We start from the raw sequence: 20,841 nt of genomic DNA on the forward strand, positions 1-20,841 counted from the left end.
CCAGTTCTAATCCACAATTTACATGGTAATCTTGTTATGTCAAGCTCGATATATTAAAAAAACTGGTGCCTTTGCAGTATTTTAACTTACATCATAGGTTGACACTTACAGACAGTCAAGTTCATTGATGATACCAGTAAGTTACAGGTGTGCTGTTAACCGACTGTGTTCCATATGAAAGTGGAAAGTGTTTGGGGGTTTTTAAGGCACCTTAAAACATTTCAGATACTTACAATGTGTATTTTTTTAAATTATCAAATTGGCTGTGATATTGTAGCTACAGTACTTATATGTCCTTTAAAGCAATCATCTGTTAAGGTTAATTGAAGTTGCTTGTACACGTTATAACAGGACAGGGGCTTGTGTGTTCATTTTGCTCATGGTTAAACACATTATAATTTGGCAGGATATTGGTTAGTCGTTAGAAATAAGTTTTGGTGGATAAACCGCTCTTTGTTTTAGAATTGGTATTTTACGGAGCTGTCACAAGAGGGACTGTAAAAATTGTATTCAATAGTTTTGGTGTATTTTGGTCATTTAAGGTAAAAAGGTAAAGTGGAAGAGACGAGATTGAGAAATCCAAATGGTTTCTGTAAAGTATTTCGGAATTAATGTAATTAATTGCAATGTATAAACACAGATACATACATTTTCTGGATTGCTTTTTTATTCACCAATTTAACCGTTAATTTCTATTGAATGTAAATTTCGTCAATACTTCTGCTGGGTTTGGCTGCCAAACTATTCTAAAATTAGGTACGGTAAGCAAGACATTCCTTAACACTCAATACAAAAACACAAACAAGCATTTACCTGCAAGTACTGCTTTTCTGCATGATGTCGGCTCTGTGATATCCTGACAGTTTGCAGAAACCGTCATTACTATAGACTATCGGCCAGTCCACAATCTGTGCGTTCCCCAGCAAGAAACTCGATTCTAGATGTAAAGAAAACAGACAGAAAAATATCTGGTTTCAGAAAGGTTGGCAAGAAAGTATCATATGGAATATACACATAATATTGTAGGTTTAAAAATACACTTTAAAAATACTAAGTAGTGAATTGAAAATTAAACTTGTGAAATGAAGACATAGTCAGGTTATAAACACAGCGGGATTGGGAGAATGTTTCCCAATTTGCTGTTTTGGGAATTCTCATTAGGGTATTTTTGCGTTTAGGTTTTTGACTTGCTACAATTCCTTGTTTAGCGAGTACACCACTCAATGTAGACTTCACAAGGGACTTGCAAACTTTAACTCTCCAATTTCAGTTTGGCAGTTTGGGTGTAAAGTTGTCCATCCTCCAAAATTTACGGTTATGTGAATAACTGATCACACAGAGCAAAAGGAAAAAAGGGTTGTTAATCAGTAAAGTAAAGTAAGTGTCACATTGGAGGGCTTTTCACTGAAGAGTTAAAAATGTACTATCGAACCAAGTATCAGACTTTATAATTGGGGTAATATTTATGGTAAATTATGTTCTTGCTTTTTTTTATAAGTCACAGCAGTTTAATTTGGATATAAGAAAGAAGTTACATTTGTGCTTAAATTCTAATTATTAAATTAAAATCAAATCACATTCCCAAACAAATATAGTTCGGGACCATCTTCACTCATTCAGTGGGTGGCTTGGCTCGTCCAAATATCGTCCAAGAAGAATATTCAGGAAATCTTTTTATAAGAACCAAAATGGGCGCGATAATGGGCCAGAGTATTGCAAAATATATACATATAAACATTAGATAGGAACATTTTGCAAAGATTCGCTTCACAGATCAAGTGTGAAACTGTAACCCAATAGAAGTGGGTGAAGGAGGAGCAGGAAAAAAAATCAATATGTGTTTATTAAATATATAGTGATTTTTTTTGTTTGTTTTTACTCTCTATTTCTCACTTAATCTCTGAATTAATAAACTCTTGTTTTTGAGCCACGAGTTGAATTCTGAATACAGCTAGTCATTTGTTCACCCGTATGGCACTTCTGAGATACAGGCTAAATTTGGACAACTTGCAATTCGTACAAAACCAAATGCACAACTGTAGATTACATACATATACCGAACATTAACATAAACTTAATCCAGAGCTAACAGTGTTAAGATACCTAGAGGTATTTACCCCAGGATTCTATAAAATATATATGGAATGTGTATGCGCTCATACCTCAGTGGTAACCTTTATATATGCTTTATATATGGCATGGGGTAATAAATATGCCATACCAGCGAATATGTTTTGAGGTTTTACTACCTCAGTTACATTATATCAAATTCAGCTGTGAAGCCTGTCTCTCCTGTCTAGGGAAATGTATGTAGCTTAATTCCACATGTAGCTTAATTCTAACATAGATCTGGTTTGGGACTAATCCATAAATGTTTAATTATTACAGTGTGCTTCTTAATGCTTCTGCCTAAATATAATACACACACAAACATGCATACACAAACACACGCACACGCACACACACACACACACACACACACACGAATAAGAAAGTACACCCCCTTCAAACTGCGTCATGATTTATTTAAGAAAATATTATAATGTTCCCACCATTTGGGTTACAGATCAACTGATGAAAAGTAACCAAAAGAAGAAAATAACAGGAGGAGCTGTAAAATATAAATATGTCTAGAATTTTTTTGCTATTCCTTCTATTTTCCCTGCACAGCTCATAAAGTCGAGTTACCGTCAGCCCTCAATCATCATCACGCCAAAAAAATTCTTCGGCATAGCATGGTTTGGTTCATCTGTAATTTGGGTATATTTCACTCGAAATTGCAGATTGGACCAAATCCAGACGAATTGCAGTACGACCCCAAAATAATCTCCAGGTCTATTGGATTTAGGCTTGGGGTACTTTTGATATACTACTGTTAAGCTGGAACTCCGCAAAAACAAATATAACTTGATATTATTTAAAAATATTTTTTTAAATCCACATTCACCAATTTTACAGCTAAAAATAAGTAATGGGCTCAGTGTTCACTCTAAGTTTGGAAGCTATTTTGCCTGGAAAGTGTCCACATCAAAAATGATTTCTCTATTTGCAAAATAATGGCTCCAATCTATGCGATTTTCAGGAAGTATATATAATGAGATTTTTTTTTTTTCTTAAATTGAAAAATGACAGATCATCTTTAAATATAGTTAATATTAACCCCGTGGCTGTCAAAGTCAAATGAAGCATGAGCACCTAAAGTGGTTTCCAAGGCAATTCTAGATAAGAAAAAAAAAAAAAAAAAGCTATGAGCACAGTATATTGAGAGTTTAAGAGGATTCTGTATAAAGCACTTTCACACTTGAAAGCCACGGTAATTTATTAAAACATCCTTGCCATTAGTCTTAAGGTTTGAGAGCACATACCTAAATAGCCTGCTTAGTGGGACACAAATCTCTTGCTGATCCAGAATAAGTGAAATCTCCACACCGCGAGAAATATCAGCATTTTAAACATGAGTTACTCTGAATCTCCTTGCTTACTCCGAAGCTAACAAAAATATATAAATCCTGCTTTTATGAGGTACAATTTCAGCTTTTGTCATATAAATGCTACAATTAATCAATATCTAGTTTAAGAAAGTTGAAAGGCATGTTTTTTAAATGGTTGAATTAAATCCTTGAAATGGGGACCAATATGCTACATATTTACCAGACCCACAATCCTACCACGCAGCCACGTCATGCTGTGGTATTGCCTACATGTTTAATCTCTCTCAGCCAACAAAACAGTCTCATTGTACAGAAAGATCATGATGGAATCTGATGAGAATTGAGAAATTGGTCATGGCGGGTATAAAATCTTTGTGGTCAAAGTGGAGGTGGTTTGAAAGCAGCTATGGATTTTGGCAAATCTGTATAAAAAAAAATAGTCAACGGGAACTTTGTGCATGGACAAACCATTAAGAGTCCATGAGCAGACATATTGAGTTTTATGTTTTCAATCATTATTTGCGGTTTATAAAGCACCAATATATTCTTGACCACTATAAAATTCCGAGAAAAATGACTATACAAATACCATTAGAAAAGTCTTCCCAGGAGTCCAATATTCTTGATTAATGTAGGATGGAAATTAGTTCTGACATCATTATAGACCCTATTCAGTAGACATGTGCAATTCGTTTCGTTCCAAATGTACATTCGGACGAATTTCGTGCAATTCGGACATTCTGATGCTTACAAATGTCCGAAGTTCGACTTGCCCAACCGAATTGCCAAAGTCCTGAATTACCGAAGTCCCGAATTGCTGAAGTGGATTAGGGTTAGTGGTTAGGGGATAGGAATTGGGGTTAGGGTCCAAATTACTGACGTTCAGAAATGTCAAAGTGCCGAACCGAATGCCATTGGTCTGAATTGCCGAAGCAGAAAAAAAAATGAATTACCCAAATTTCAGAACCAAACTAATTTGTTTTGCCCATGCCCATCCCTACTATTCAGCCCATTGTCAAAATAAAGCAGTACATTTTATCTGGTAATGATAAAAGATGGACTACTGCACTAGCAATGTTAATTTCACCCAGATTTAGAGAGCATCAACTGGCCAAGTTCTTAGAGGTTACCTTAAATATATAGTTGCCAATTTCTCACAGGTCTGTAAAACTCCATGTACAGCATGTCTACAATATGAACATGTTGGAGGTATGATTGAAATACAGTGTTTATACAATAAATTGAAAATGGAAAAACACATTGTAAAACAGATAATTATGGGGTGGAATATAGCATTTTAAGGGGCTGGGCGCAAGCTTACAGAGCTCTGGGATAATCCATACATTTAAGCAATTTTAGTTTGTTTGTAAAACTTACATTTGGGCATCTCGCAACTCTGGCTTCCATGGGTCAGAAGGCTAAGAAGCAAAAGTCTGACAAACCCAGATGGGGCATGAATATCAGATATCTTCTCCAACAGGCACATGCCGCATACGGGTCTAAAATGGCCCAGTGCTGGGTGACTACTCAGAAGAGCTTTCTTTGGGCAGAGACCCTCTGAAATTACCCTCTCAGTCTGTCCCAAGGAGCTCGGACTCCATGCCCGTGATGGCAGTGGCTCTGAAGAGACTCCAGAAGGCTCTCCAGGGAAATGTGGCTACACCCCACATCAACCTTATAAGTAGTATCATCCACTTAAGCTCAGTGGACATCACACAGGCACAAACAAAGGTTTGCGACACTGGAAGACATGAGGTATTGCAACAACTTGAAGATCAGGGGCATCTCTGAGGACATTCCAGTGGCGGAGCTTCTAGACTTCCTATGCAGGCTAATGGTGGCCTTGCTGTCAAGCACATGTCCTTTGACTCAATCTTCAGGTATCAAAACCGAGGAGAGCCCCTGAAACAGTGCCTAGAGATCTGGTGGTACAGAGTTCAGAGTAGTGGAGACAAGGCCGCATAGCTGACCGATCTCAAAGGGACCTCTCCATACATCTTTGAAAATATGGCGCTCACTTTCTTAAGATCAATCTGGGAGCACACTGCAATGGCGGAGGTCTCTACAGCCTCTTGTTATGCTCTTTGGGAACAACAATATCTGCCATAGATAGCGCATGACACACTTCCTGGACATACATCGCAATTCCTCCTACCCTGTTCAAGATATGCAGGGAGTGGCTGCTCTTTTGGAGACCCTTGGCCTCCCGCAGGACTCCAACTACTGGTGGGTTTAAGAGCCTACCACATCGACTCATAGATGAGACCCAGCAAAAGTTACCAAGTTCACCAGACCTAGCTCCCTCAACCTATTAACAAGAGTCTGCACAAATTTGGATATTAGGCCCTCTTAGTAGTAATCTAGATTTTTCCTTCTTTTCCCCGACTTGTCATTTGTCACACACCTAGAGTGACAGGGATTCCAACTGTAGGTAGTGGTCCACTAGGCTGTCTAAAGGAGCCAGTTCTGGGATAGCTTCAAAAACTTGCAATGGGTTCCCATAGTTATCAGATCGCACTTACATTCATACAAAACCCTCAGTTTGCTGACTGTTTAATGTGATTTATGCATCACAGTCTGTTTTTGCACAACTGTTATCTCTACTGTCAATTGGCAGAATAAAAAACCAAACAAGAAAACACAGATTATCATAGAGAGTATCACTGTCTATTAAAGTGTGAATATCAACTCACTGGACAAGACTCCTCAATCCAATAAAATATTAGGAAACATTTTGCAGAGCTTTTAAGTATGCTGCAGGTGTAGTATATATATGACCAGATAACCTGAGTATTGCAGCATACAAGCCAAGTGCTTTAGGTGTCCCTTTAAAACACCTCTGACAGTCTCTATAGTCGTTTCACCAGAATAGCCAAATCAGACAAGTTATTCAATCAAATTTGACTAGCACAGCGCCACTGGATTGGATGAGATCATCAGTAGGCGGTACAGACATCGTGAATACTGATATGGCAAGGGCTACGAGATGAGTAAGACTATAAATGAAAAGGGTGAGGGTAACAAACTGTTAGAAGAACACTATAGTGTTAGGAACACAAACATGTATTCCTAATGCTATATTGGTCCTTTAAGCAACATTCTAAAAAACGACAAGTTTGCTGGAGTCAATAAATGTGTTAATATAGCCATTTGGTAGATATTCCACAAGAGTATCCGTTTAATCCAACTAAAGTGTTAATAACTGATAACAGGGCAGGTAAAAAATGTAAAAATAAAAAAACGTGTTTGGAGTCAGTGAGAATGTGGACTGTCATTCAATCCAGAATTGTTTTTTTTTTATAATGTATTTAATGAGATCGATTATATCTACATTAAAGCGTGTGCACATTTACACATTTAGCTACACAGTTTAGGAGGAGTTTATTGCATCCATAGATTTCTGAACGTTGTATTGTACAAGTTTCTTCATCACAGAATGCTCATTTAAAATGGCTTAATATGCAATCCAAGCATTGCATGGAGATCGATGTGCAACTCCCATTAGCAGGTCCCAAGCCTGTGTAGGATGCATGAGTACCTCAATGTTCTAAAGCATTTTATCCTACGCATCACTGGAAGGCATGTGCATACAAATAAGTCTTCCAGTGACATCAACCCTCACATTGTAACTTGATTAAATGAAAGGGGGAGGGCAGACGGTTGTCAAACTCTGTTACTCCCACACGCAGACTCCGCTTGTAACAGTTTGCCCAGCAACAAAGCAGTTGTTGTCAGATAAGAGAAACATAAGGGATAATAAACTTCATTTGCTCAATAAATAAAAACAGAAGAAAAACACATGCATAGAAAGAAAGAAATTAAAGAAAGAAAGGGAGGCTAAGCATTCTCTTCAGTGAACCACGGAGAAGTAAATACAGATTAGGGAAATACAGGTAAAAAAAAAAACTTAGTTACAAAAATAAATAAATTAAAATTTCCCTCTTATTTTACTAATTCTAAATTCAGATTTATATTTAATGCGTTGCCCATTAAATTATACATTTTCCAAGTTAAGATCAACGTATTAAATGTACCGAGGAAGGAATTGACCCTGTAAGCCATCATTTAACCTCTTGGGGTAAAGTTAGCCAGGTTCAGGTTTAATGAAATAGGAATCCATTGGTGAGTTCATGTGATTTTTGGATGTATCACGGCTCTAACACTGGAATGTCTAAGGCTAGGAGGTCTCCTCTCTGCCATAGCTCAGTCATGGCATTGACTGGTGGTCTTCTGGTTGTAATTACAAAAGATGACTTAATTGGCATGTCCATGGATCTGTGATAACGTAACATGGCTGCACTCAGAAAACCTTGTGTTGCTTAATTTGTAGAGCAAAGATTATTTTTGCATGGTGACAATATTAAAGTGGAATTGCAAATTGTTTTGTAAACTCAATTGTCAGATAACAGACACCAGGTTCATCCGAGCCCGCCAATGATAATTATATTTGCAGTCTTTACCCACTGAGGACCACTTTCCTGCAATTTAAGGATCACAATCTGGTTCCTATGGCCCCTACCCTAGTGTGTTTCTTAATTTAGATGTGCACCTCTCCACAGCTCTGCATTCATTACATGAGTGAAAGACACATTGCATCATTGGTGCTTAGGGAGTTAAAGGTAGTAAGGGCCAACAGATGAGATAAATAGGAACTTCACTCAAATATACCTTAGGAAAGACTATACTTTATATATTATTGATGTATTTATTATGTACTTACACACAAACTGAATAATAAAAAGTGAAGCTTTAGCACACACTATGGTTGCATGTTTTGTAGATTACACACAGCGGAAAAAAAAGGAATAAATTTAATATTGGATGCTTAAGAAAAGGCAGATTAAGCCAACTTTGTCTTTGATGGCAGAAGGCACTACAAGATAAAAGAGAGCTTATCTTTATACAGCTGTAGGTGTAGAAGGTAGATAACAAGGGAAGCATTGTAGGCATCAAACAATGAGAACAATTGACCTATTAGCATCTTTTGGAAAAGATACAAAGCCTCTGTATTGCATTTACTCAATATCTCCTGTTCGGCAGTCTGACCCTCACTGTTATCTTCTACAATATTGATGAGCCATCCATTTGTTTGAACAAGAGGTGTTAGAGGAGCAATAAAATCCTATGAGGACAGATACTTATATAGCATTCTGAGTGCTCTTCACTGGGATCCTGTCATCCTCCAGAAATGGATTAAGTTCATTTCAACAGGGCGGAAGGGGGTTGCTTATAGTCAACAATTAAAAAAAAAACTACTTTATAAATTAATAATACAAAACTAAAAAAAAATCTGCTGTAAGTACAGAAGACAAACATTTAGTTTATAGTTAGAACATGTTTAAAATCGATAAAATCCTCGAGACGCCGTGAGATATAATTAACCACTTCAATACTGTGCTTATTTCAAAACCAAAAGGGCAAAATATTTCCACTTTAAATACTGAAACGATAATTAAACAAATATCCCCTTGGCATCTAACTGAAGCAGGCTTTATATATGTATACGGTAAACATTCGTCTTATTTTGCTATTCCAGGTGTTGAATTATAGAAGTTAGAAACATTAGGTTTGTTTAAAAACATGCCTGGCTTTATATTCCAAATATTCTTATAACAAACATTTAGCTGTATGTGCAGCTGAATTCTGTTTGGCTTAATATGAGCTGGTCAAAATATTGGATGTTGTTATAGATGTTAAACTGTCGGATCATATTAAACTAAAGAAAATAATTTGACAGAGACAGTTTTTCTAATAAAAAAAAAATTAATACATATTTCTCTGTGATGACCCAGCTGAATATCTTAAGCAATGTAATCCAATTACTCCTGCTCTACATGGGATAAGCTGCTACAAAGTGATTAAATCTGCAGTTTCTGCATTTTAATATTGTGGATGCTGTGTTTTCTTTTTCAAACTCGTGGGATAACCCTACAAATTCAAGCAATTTCTAAGTCATTAAAAAGGTGAAGAGCACAACGCGGCCCCTTCTCAGCAAACATATTCTAGATCTGGATCTGAAAAACTACCTTTTTTTGTAGGGATAGGGCTATCAAGGAAAAAACTGAGGGTTCAATAGACATCTCCTGGTTTTGGTTAATGCACAGTTAAAGAGACACGTCCATAAAGCCATTTCTTTCACACCAGTTACAGGCAAGGCACACAGCTAAATAAAATTTAAAAAAAAGCAAGTGGTAAAAACGTACAAAAATAAAATACTGATTCAAAAACTCCCCGCTCTTCACATGTGTTGGGAATACTTATACTTTTGTCACCCTATGATACAATAGACCATTAATCTTTGTGCTAGAGTTTGCTATTTTAATGAAAAGCCAGGGTAATTTAATCTAAATTTGATATATTTCTAACACAGTGTTTTTGTATGGGATTTTAGCTTTGCCATAATTAGAAAGCAGATTTACCGGTCGCAGAAATCTAAATAACTTAGGAAGGAGTTAAATGTTCGCCCCCTACACCCAGGAGCTTTCTTTGTCCCTCATTCTGATGTTGCAACTTGCAAACAGAAAACATTTGTTTTAAGAAGATCGACATTAGAGAAGCACATTCTGATAGCCAGTATCTCTTTTCTGGTTTATGGAGCAGAGTCCATACATGTTATATAGTATCAATGTGCACGTACAAGCAAGGCATTCGTGTGCACTGCAGTAGACCTTTGGATAGAGGTCTCTATGTACTATGGCTAGGAGACAGTGATAAGTAGCAAAGGTGCCGGCAGTCTTGAATTTGATGGGACAGTCCAGCACTTTGCGGTACTGTGCAAGCAAAAATAGATACGTCACGCATTTTCAAATCTGCCGGCAGATTTCAAAATGCAGGAGGGGACTGGGCACTAGGACTGTTCAGGGACTGCTTGAGGGGGAGGGCAGCCAGTCAGTCACCCTGGCCACCTTCTTTTGGGGTCATCCTACCCCTTTGCCACACAGGCCTTTACCTGTAAGGTGAACAGGTATAAAGGATTTCTTTACTAAATTTGTTTAGGCAGAATGGCCCCAAATGCACTAAATAGGGCAGAAGATAAAGATGTTGTTTTGTTTGTTGTATTCCTTATAACCATCCTTTGCTTGGATAGGAACACGTGGTGACATGGAGAGGTGGCAGAGGTTCATCTGTTACATATTATAATTGCAGAAGGAATGTATCAACACACTGGGTATTCGTAGGGAACAAGGTCAGTCTAGAAAGCCTGTAAACTACGTTATTAAAACAAAATAAACTCTTATAATCAGTATTTTCTCCGCACGCTCAGAGACAGATAGCTTGAGAAGACATGGAAATTGAAGTACAAAGTGGTCTATACACTTTTATAGACCACCTTGTACAAACCATGACTTTAAACTTTGACCAGTTAGCCGCTAGGATTGCCGAAACCAGGGCCTCTCTACTATGAAAAATGGCAGACTTACCATTACACAAAAATGAGGACAAGATGGATACACACAATATATAGATTATAGTGTGGCATTAAGGTGGCTACCAGATCTCCTGACCAAATCCAACAATCCTGTTTTAAAAACACTAAATCTTACCTATAGCCTATGGGCCAACACCATTCCTATGTGCCTGAAAAGATTAAGACTATAAATCAAACCTGCAGTTTGAGAATATAACATTGCCTACAGGAACTTTACTGAACTACTCAAGTGGGTTATTGTCGGTCACTACAGTAAAATCACGACTAAGGAGGCCTGGCTGTTGACTTCTCTAAGAAGATATATCCAACGTCTTGTCTCAGCAGATTGCAGATGAAAAAAGGCACTAGATACACCTCAACACAGCAGATCACTTGCCTAGGTACAGCTAAGCAGCTCTAGACTACTTTTAAACAGGGGATCCAATGGCCGCAGGAAAGGGACTTCATTAACCTGAAAGGTATGACTGAACGGTCTGAAGCTAAAGAAGGGGAAGATTGTCTTCTTGTAATTTTTCCTGGCCAACATCCAGGGTTTTCAAGCAATGAACTCAAGCCAACCAGTCCAGCAGGTTTGGATTACATACTATGTTTAGCTGACCTGACCACAGCCTTTAGCTCAATAATTTAGTGGCCTTCTGCAGGCCCTCTCCCACTTTCTGCCCCTTTAGTATTCTAAATATTATGTGCCATGGATTCGTTATACAATGACATGACATGACATTTTTGACAGCAGCTTGAGAGTACCCAGTCACAGCTTCGGGTGTTCTAGGGCTAGGCTGTTGACGTGCCAGTGTCTCCGGTTTTTAGCCTCCATCTGCACAGTTGTCTGTAACATGTAGTTCCAGAGGCCAAGTAAGACCTCAGTTAGGAAGGAAGACTTGTAATCCAGATTGTTGCCTCATTGTTCAGAAGTGGTTAGCTTTTTGCTAGTGTATCTTGCTGGGGTTCTGTGCAGCAAATGTTCCAGGCAGAAATTCTGCAAATCTCTCTTTTTAAAGGGAGTAGAGGTGTGACACACAGGATGTATATCCACACTTTAATTTTGATACATATGTTTACGTACTACATATATCTATTGGGATACAGTGTAAGGTTTTATATCGATTGATAGCTGTGCATTGTATCCCTTTTTCAAAGAGAAGAATTAGTAATGTCAGATGCTATTAAATGCAATAGAGGAAAGGACATGTGCCTTGATAAAAAGTGATAAAGGCTGTTTCTAAATAGTAATTAACTGCTCCTGCCAGCTATAATTGAGACCAATATGTCAGTCCTTTTGTGCTTTATCAGCAGGAAGTCTAGATCATTTTCAGAGAACCTTTTTCAATTGTTCATCACGGAATGATGGCATTGTCAGAGTTTTACACTGTAACAATAAGTCAAGTGTTTACTAGGCCCCTATGTACAGATGCAATATGTGTATTTCAAAATGTAAGTTTATACATGTCCTACTTTATTTGTAGATAAAAAATGTTTAATTATAAAAACAATATTTTTTTTTTAAGTAATTGTAAGTTTTTAAAAGACGAAAATGTCTTAATTTGGGAAATTATGAGCAGTTATCCACTACAAACTTAAAAGGACACTACAATCACCAAAACAACTGTAGTTTAATGAAGCCGTTTTGGTGTATAGGTCATGCCCCTGCAGCCTCACTGCTCAATTCTCTGTCATTTAGGAGTTAAATCACTTTGTTTATGAACCCTAGTTACACCTCCCTGCATGTGACTTTCACAGCCTTCCCAAACACTTCCTGTAAAGAGTCATGTAATATATACAGCTCCTTTATTGCACAGTCTGTTTAATTTAGGGTTTCTTATTTCCTGCTCTGTTAGTAGCTTGCCAGACCCTGCAGGCGCCTCCTGTGTGTGATTCAAATTCAATTCAAAGAAGCAGGAGACGAAAACTTAATATAACGTAACGCATGATTGATAATGAAACCCTATTTATTTCATGCAGTTTGTGTGAGTCACTGCCATGGGAGGTGTGGCTAGGGCTGGTTGGACAGAAACAAAGAGCAGTTAACTCCTAAATGGAAGAGAATTGAGCAGTGAGACTTCAGGGGCATGATCTATACACCAAAACTGCTTCATTAAGCTAAAGTTGTTTTGGGGACTATAGTGTCCCTTTAAGGGAAATTCACAATATTACAGACATGTCGATTTGTCTTATTTAAAAAAACAACTGGATATGTTTTTTTTTCAGATTCTGATTTCTCTGCAATAACGGTAGTTATGAGAACATTTGGTTGTCATGTTGGATGGAGTGGTGCTAGTTCATCTCTCCACGTTGATGAGCATATTTGGAATTTGTTTTATGAAATACGATTTTCACATTGAAATTAAGTTTTTAATAGGGTCTCTATAGGATATTTACCATTTTGTGCTGGGGACAATCCAGTGTTGCTTTCCCTATGAATTTAGGATTGTTATTCTTCCTAAACTTCATTTTGTTTTTCTGAAGTAGAGATATTTCTTTCAATTTGTCCATCATTCATTGTCAACAAGATGCTTTGTTCATGCTAGTGGGAAGCATTACCATAAATAATGTATCAACTTCAAAGTGATGTGGTTTTTGTATGTGGCTCTTCTCTCATTGTGTTGCCCAATCAGTGAAATATGAAAGACGTCCTTTCCTTAGCAGAGCCTGGGTGGCTAACACGGCATCTACTCTGTGATATTGGCCTTTGGTGCACCTTGTCATATCCTAGCACTTGGATAGTATTAGTCGTATCCTAGCACTTGGATAGTATTTTTTAGATTATTTTACGGTGTATCCTGAGATCCTGAGAGGGATCCTGTGACCTTCCCTGCTGGCCTCGGCCCATGGCCATCGCGCCCCTCCCCGGGCATTTGCCCGGTGTGCCTGATAGCCAGTCCGGGCCTGATTGGAGATATGATGTCTGTTGATCTTCGCTCTACATTTTCCTTTAGATTCTCCCAGTAAGGGTTTATCTTGAAAATGTTGCAACTTTAATGCTTCAGAGGTACAGGACAATAAAAGTCTTGAGGGATATATTTTTTGCATTTATTAAGACTGTTTGAAAATAAAAAATAAAATATTCAACACTTGCTGTAACAACTCCCACTTTTTTTTAACATTTTTTTTTATACTGCTTAACCGGTCTTACTTTTATATAATCAAATTGGTGTTTCACTGTGTTAAAATAAAATTTAAATTGCCACCCACAATATTTAAACATAACATTTACATTATTTCTCCAATCCTTTTTTTGTTTTGTTTTTTTGTTCTTTGAATAGTGTAATATGGGACAATATTCTTTTGCCCCCCTTCTGCCCAAAGTGATGCTAAAAGATAACTTTAAAATAAGTTTTATTTACCTATATCCAGCACCGGGTGAATCCCATGGCGCTGCTTAGCATGCCACCTTTTGACGTCACAGGAGCTGTATTGAGGTCCAAATCAAAGGCTTCTCATAGGAAAGCTTGGATTTGACCATTTAACTGGTTTAGAGCACCTGTGCGTGCTCTGAGCCGGCGAAGGTAGGGGGTTGTGAGAGAAATTAGGAAGGTGGGTAGGACTTAAGACAAGAAGGGAGAGAAGGAGGGGAGATGAGAAGAGCCTGCAAGGGAAAAGCGGATTATTACTGTAGCCAGCGTGCAGTGCGGGATGACCACAAACATGAAATATGCACAGAATTGACACTACGCAGCCCCGGAATAAATGTCCAGAGTGCCTAAGTCACGTGAGTCAAGGGTGTAACTAGCCCCTGATACACAAGTACACATAACTCTGGACGTGCAGTGTTTCAAGCAGAAAAGGGCACATCTATCAAAAGTAAAAGCAGAAGTGGTCATGGTGGTTGGAGTATCGCTTTGATGATTGGGTCAGATATTTTTGTAATGAGTTTTGTATATACCTATTCCCTAAATAGAGGATGATTTATTTTTTCTAAAAACATGGAGCATTTACAGTTGAACGAACACACACACAGACAAACACACACGCACGCACGATTGCTAACCTTAGGCCAGTAGAAGTATCACTGTTGCTGGAGAGATCTAGCCTAATTTTCACAATTACTCAAATGCTTCAATGATTTTTGCATCATTCTTAAAAGCATGACAAATAAAAGGGTACACACAAATTAGGAACATTCACTCATAAAGTCATGAAGAGTAATAATTTTAATAGGCTCTCTGAAATGTATTCAAAGTCTTGCTGATTAAATGGGATTTCGAATAAAGCAAATTAATCTAATCTACTGATGGAACAACGAATGTAAATAAACGAAGGATACTTTTATCAGGTTATGTCACAATTATGGTGGTGCTATTTTAAAAAGGAGAACATTCACCTTTTTGCATTTAGTGATCTGTCTAAATCACCCTAGAAAAAAAGACTCTTCTCAGAAATTCGGATTCAAATTAAACAAAAAATATTAAATATTTATTATATTAAAAAAGTGCAGATATTTTTTCAAGACTAAATAATTATTTATTTATTTTTTTAAAGAGGAAGTTTAAATGTGTGCACAAGCATTGATCAATGTAATCTACTGCTCGTGTCACAGATGAGTCACACAGTTTTATTTTTGTTTTAGGACACCTTAAAATTTAGAAAACTCCCTTGCTTGGAACTGAAATACTTACATAAGGCAGTCTAAATAAAGACTATTCACCTGCAGCTTTGATTCACTTACATGGCAGAAGAAAAGCTATTTAAAAAACTAAATATTAAAATAAAACATATCTATCTAAATTAAGTGCACCTAAAAAAAACCTTGCTTTAAAAAAAGATAAAAAAAAAATGTAAAAAAAATATATAGATATTTATTTAAGGATAAGAGGAAGAAAAAGATTTGGGTTCACACAACGAATGTTCTGTGAACACCAATGTAGCTCTATTACTTTTAAAAAAAAATTAAAATATATCAAAATTATGGCTCAGGTGCTAACCAAATTTATACAGCAGTAAACAATCGTAATACTGGTCATATATTGAAGAAAATTGGAATGTGGAGGCAAATGTGCATATTGGGGTCTTAATAAGAGGTCAGTTACAAACCAAGAAAATAATCCTCATACGGTCTCTATAACCAATTCTTTTAGGTAAGCCTAAAGTTCTGCAACTCAGCTTAGTTTACTGAACAAGGCCTGAAATCCTGTACTACAAACACCATGTATATTCAAAATCAGAAAAATATCCCCTTCATAAACTAGGCAGTTCACAAGGCAGTGGCTACAGGGCATCTAGTTCTGATTACAAAGAAACTAATTATCTAAATGTCTGACCCTCAAAGCAATGATTCTGTGAGTGAGTTGGGGTGTTACAGTGTGTACAGGAAGAAAGGGGACAATATAACAGTAAAAATGTGGGCATTTCGGGCAATGTGATGTTGTAGGTTAATAAGGCTTTATTCTAATCTTTGGGCTCGACCAAGATAATTTTTGAGTGCATCCTCAATTGTATTTCATCCCCTGCTACTTTAAGTCTTGATGTACATTATCCAATTAGATTTCTAGCTCAAGAGCCAGCTTTCACTTTGGTAAAAAAGTGCCCTAGATGTGAGATTAAAATCCCTCAAGGAGAGCTCTCTATGTGGTTTCTATCGATATGTTTAATTTTAAACCCTACTGTCTTTGACCATACTTAAAATGAATTGCTACATTTTGTATAACTCCTGGACAAATATATAAGAAGTTATAAAGTACAAACTGGCAATGTGGAAACCACGCAATACCGAATGAGGCAATATATATGGGGGTAATATGATTACATATTACAATGTGCACGTATTGGGCAAAGGAGACACTGGGCAGAATGTGGCAACATAAGGGTAATGGCTTGGGGAAATGATAACATATATGGGAGGATTACTGCATACGTAGGGAGAGGTATATAGCATAGATCAGGAAATGAGCCGAAACATGGCAAAATGTTACGTATCAAAAAACAAAACTTTGTTTAAAATATTAGTTTCTGATCTTTAATATTCTTCGGGTTTTTTTTGGGGGGGGGGGGTTTAGATTCTTCTGGTCTATAAATGAGATTCCACAAAATATATTTGTTACTTTTTTTTTGTGGCTTTTTTTAAATTACAAATGGCGTCGTCTGTGCATACTGGCATGAAAAGTAAATTTATAAGCTACTTTCCAGAAAAAAAAAAAAAATATGTGATTCTGGTAGTTATTTTTTCCCAAACTCACTGCCTGATAGTAAAGGGCTTAATTCTGATTTCCAATTGCATAATGAAATAAAATGTGGCTTCAACAGAGCAGAATTCCAGGAAACCGAAACATATATACATATATAGTTCTTAATGTATTCTCTATCAAAACTATTATGTAATGCATCGCCTTGCTGATGACAGGACAAGCACTGCATTCACATTTTGATGAAATATTACAAAACCAAATTATAATGTGTCTGAAAAAGAAAAAGAAAAAGGGAAAAGCACCGTCTGCCAAGTGCAGTAAAAACAGAGACAATTCCAGCTTTCTGTTGGCACCGTATACTGGTTCAAAATATTGTATAGAGAGTTTGAAAATTCTGCTGTCTACGGCAGCTTGAATCTCACCACTTGCTCTATATTAAAAGTAGGACAGCGAATCCCCAGAAGAATTAAAATGTTAATTAAGCAAAGAAACTACCTGCTTTCAGTAAATGAACTTTAGAAATAAAAAAAAAAAATGGATATCGTAAATTTCCAGCAGATATAAACAAATAGATACAGGACACACACACGCTTCTGATTTATGTTCTGTAGTAGACCGAGTATAAAATCAATCAATACGGATCCTGCCAGGTGGCTAGTGGACCAATTCTCCAATTAGTCAATCTGGTCAGAAATATGATAATCTCTGTTATTTGTTAAAATGCATTACAGCAAACAATATGTCAATATCAACCTGCGACCTTTTTCTTCAATTAAATAAGTCAATTTAATTTTTTTTTTTTTAACTCTATAAAACTATAGGGTATGGAATGCGCTAAAAAGAAATCTGTAAAATAGAAATAAAGTGTTTTATACAGTTATAGCTATGTAATATATTGAAAACATATGTTAACATTCTTAATGAAATTACCTAGGAAAAAAATTAGATTTATTAACGCATAGCAAGTTGTGATGGGTTTAGAATTGACTTGTAGGTTTTAGGCTAAATAACAGATGGGAACACAAAATGTCCAATGTTTTGTTTTTTTCCCGAATTCTAATATTTAGACTTAACTTTTTCAAGTTTTTACAAGTAGTTTCTCATTTTGCCTGTTTTGAAAAATAACTAACTTGTTTTGAAATGTTAATATATGTAATGCTATATTCTGAAATCAATAGCATGGGCTTTTTATCTACTGTGCAGCAGTCAGTGACTTCCAGACAACTAAAGACAAAAAGTGATCCTACGCAAAAACCACAAATGTGCCCAAACATACAGTACAAATATTTTACAGAACAGCATGCTCAATAATAGAGTAAGAACCCTATTATTGTAAAGTCTTGCACAATAATTTTCACACAGATTACTTCCACTGTTTGGGATTTTGGTTGGCAGTGTTCTCTGGGATGATGGCCAGTATGTAGTAGCTTGTGATGTTACCCTTTGGAGTAGCCCAAGCTACTCATCTGGAAGGATGGCTAATAGCCAGTACCCTCAAACAATCTGGAATAGTTATTTTTACTGACCCTATTTCTATAACTAGGAATTGTCTCATGAACATCACAAACTTCAGGAGGTTGCAGAGACCATGATCACTTTTGGATCATTGCAAACATCCTCAAGGGCTGTGCAATGCATATGTTATTGGAGGCTAGCCATTGGTGTTGAAGCTGGCTGAACCGGTTTACAGTCATTGTAATGTAGCAGTTTAGGGAGTCCTCATTGTAGCCGGAGACTTGGATTGCGTTTATATATATATAATAAATGCAGGCTAAAAATAAAAAGACCCCGGTTTTCAGAATTCTACCACCATGCCAAGCTGAATATACGTATAGAACAACTGGAAATCTCTCTCTTATATATCGGCTCCTATAGCAATTACATGTTTCAAAACAGAGTTAAATGCAAATGGGTAATAGTATGATATGTTAGCAATCTGAAAAAGTGATTCTTGTCTCTGCTCATTTGCATAGTGAGAAAAGCATTCTGGGACAAACATGATAATTTGGAGCAGCCGTATCTCAGGCAAGGGTTGCCTTGGGATATATAGAAGAAACAGCAGAAAAAGTCAGAATTTACTTGCATCACTGGGGAGTTTTTATCACTTTTTGATCTCAAATTGTTTATATTATATAAACAGGTTACATTGGTGCATGCAGGTATAGTTTCTCTCTATTTATATATCAATTTATTTTTTATGTTATTAGTTCTTGATCACACTATGAAAATTTAAACACATCTATACAATTATTTCTTCCATAAAAGTAAACATTACTTATTTAAAAAGGCACTTGCACATAAAGAGCAAATCTTCAAACAAAAAAATGACATTTTAATAAACTGGTAATGTCCTACTGAAACCATTTAGTAAATAAAAGGCACACAGTGTCAGCAAGGAGCAAAGTATTTCACGAGTAAATGATAACAACTGCAAACATGTTAAATGAACGCATATATAACTAAAACGTTAAATCTCCACTGAGAACTCTATATTCTAGATAAAAAATAAATAAATCCGAAAGCTAAAACTTTCCCACAACAACAAAAAAAGGAAAGAAATAGAAAGTTAAATAAGAATATTAAAAAGGATTTAAGCCTATTAAAGTAATATATATTTTATTTATATTTAGATATATACCAGCAAGTCAGTGACACAAAAAATCATGTCGTCATGCAGAAGGTTTAGAGCGTCCTGCACAAAAATTCTTCATCTTGCAAATCTCACCTAACATAGTCTGTGCAAATGTAGTTTTTTGTTTTTGTTTGTCCATTGATATTGTACGATTGTGTTTCTACTTTGTTTACTGCATTTATTAGTGTCAAAGAAGATTATGAATAAGGTATTATGGACTTGATTTAATAGCTCCAGGCCTGTCAGAAATGAGGTCGGATCTGCTCGGCCGCATCCAGGCACCACTTCCACGAGGTCGGACACTTTTCCAGGTTGGTCCCCCTAAACAACGCGCGTCAAAAAGTGCACAACAATAGGCAGGGGCACCCTCGAGGAGATTGTCAAGGAGCGAAAATTTAGAACGGCAGGCAGGGGACTCTGGCTGGTTCTCCGCCGCCCGGGCTAGGGGTCCTTGGCGGGCCGAGCGTCACCATCCATGCCTGGCGACCTCCACCTGAGTTTGCTCCCAGGGCCCGTCTAGAAGCAGAGGCCCGAGACCGCACACGCCACGGAGGAGGCCGGCGCCCCGCGACCCGCCGGAGGTCCCCTTCCCTGGCGGGGACCACGGTGGCTGCCACAGCGCCACCAGCCTCCCCCGGGCCGCGCCGAGCGTCAATCCGCCCGGCTCCGAAGTCGTCTATCCCCACGACTGTCCGGAGGTGAGAGCCCCGGGCCACGGAGGGGAGAAGTTCGGGCACCGCTCCACTGCCGCCTCCGCCCCTGCCCTACCCCTCACTCGCTCTGGGCACAGAAAGCTACCTGGTTGATCCTGCAAGTAGCATATGCTTGTCTCAAAGATTAAGCCATGCACATGTAAGCACACATGGCCGCTACAGTGAAACTGCGAAAGGCTCATTAAATCAGTTATGGTTCCTTTGATTGCTCCATCTGTTACTTGGATAACTGTGGTAATTCTAGAGCTAATACATGCCGACGAGCGCTGACCCCCAGGGATGCGTGCATTTATCAGCCCCCTTTCCCTCCCGGCTGCTTTGGTGACTCTAGATAACCTCGGGCCGATCGCACGTCCCCATGACAGCGACGACGCATTTGGATGTCTGCCCTATCAACTTTCGATGGTTCTTTCTGCGCCTACCATGGTGACCACGGGTAACGGGGAATCAGGGTTCGATTCCGGAGGGGGAGCCTGAGAAACGGCTACCACATCCAAGGAAGGTAGCAGGTGCGCAA

At 37.6% G+C, this 20,841-nt stretch overlaps 1 protein-coding gene across 2 annotated transcripts in view; it reads right to left on the reverse strand.

The window, feature by feature from the left end:
- Positions 1 to 20,841, reverse strand: part of KCNH5 (potassium voltage-gated channel subfamily H member 5) — a 215,366-nt gene that overhangs the window by 186,264 nt on the left and 8,261 nt on the right. For both annotated transcript variants that reach the window (XM_063440105.1, XM_063440106.1), the window contains exon 2: positions 814 to 937. In XM_063440105.1, coding sequence (XP_063296175.1) covers positions 814 to 937 — 124 coding nt within the window. The remainder of the gene's footprint in view (positions 1 to 813; positions 938 to 20,841) is intronic.

The sequence above is a fragment of the Pelobates fuscus genome, chromosome 13 (assembly GCF_036172605.1).
Source record: "Pelobates fuscus isolate aPelFus1 chromosome 13, aPelFus1.pri, whole genome shotgun sequence".
NCBI classification, from domain to species: domain Eukaryota; kingdom Metazoa; phylum Chordata; class Amphibia; order Anura; family Pelobatidae; genus Pelobates; species Pelobates fuscus.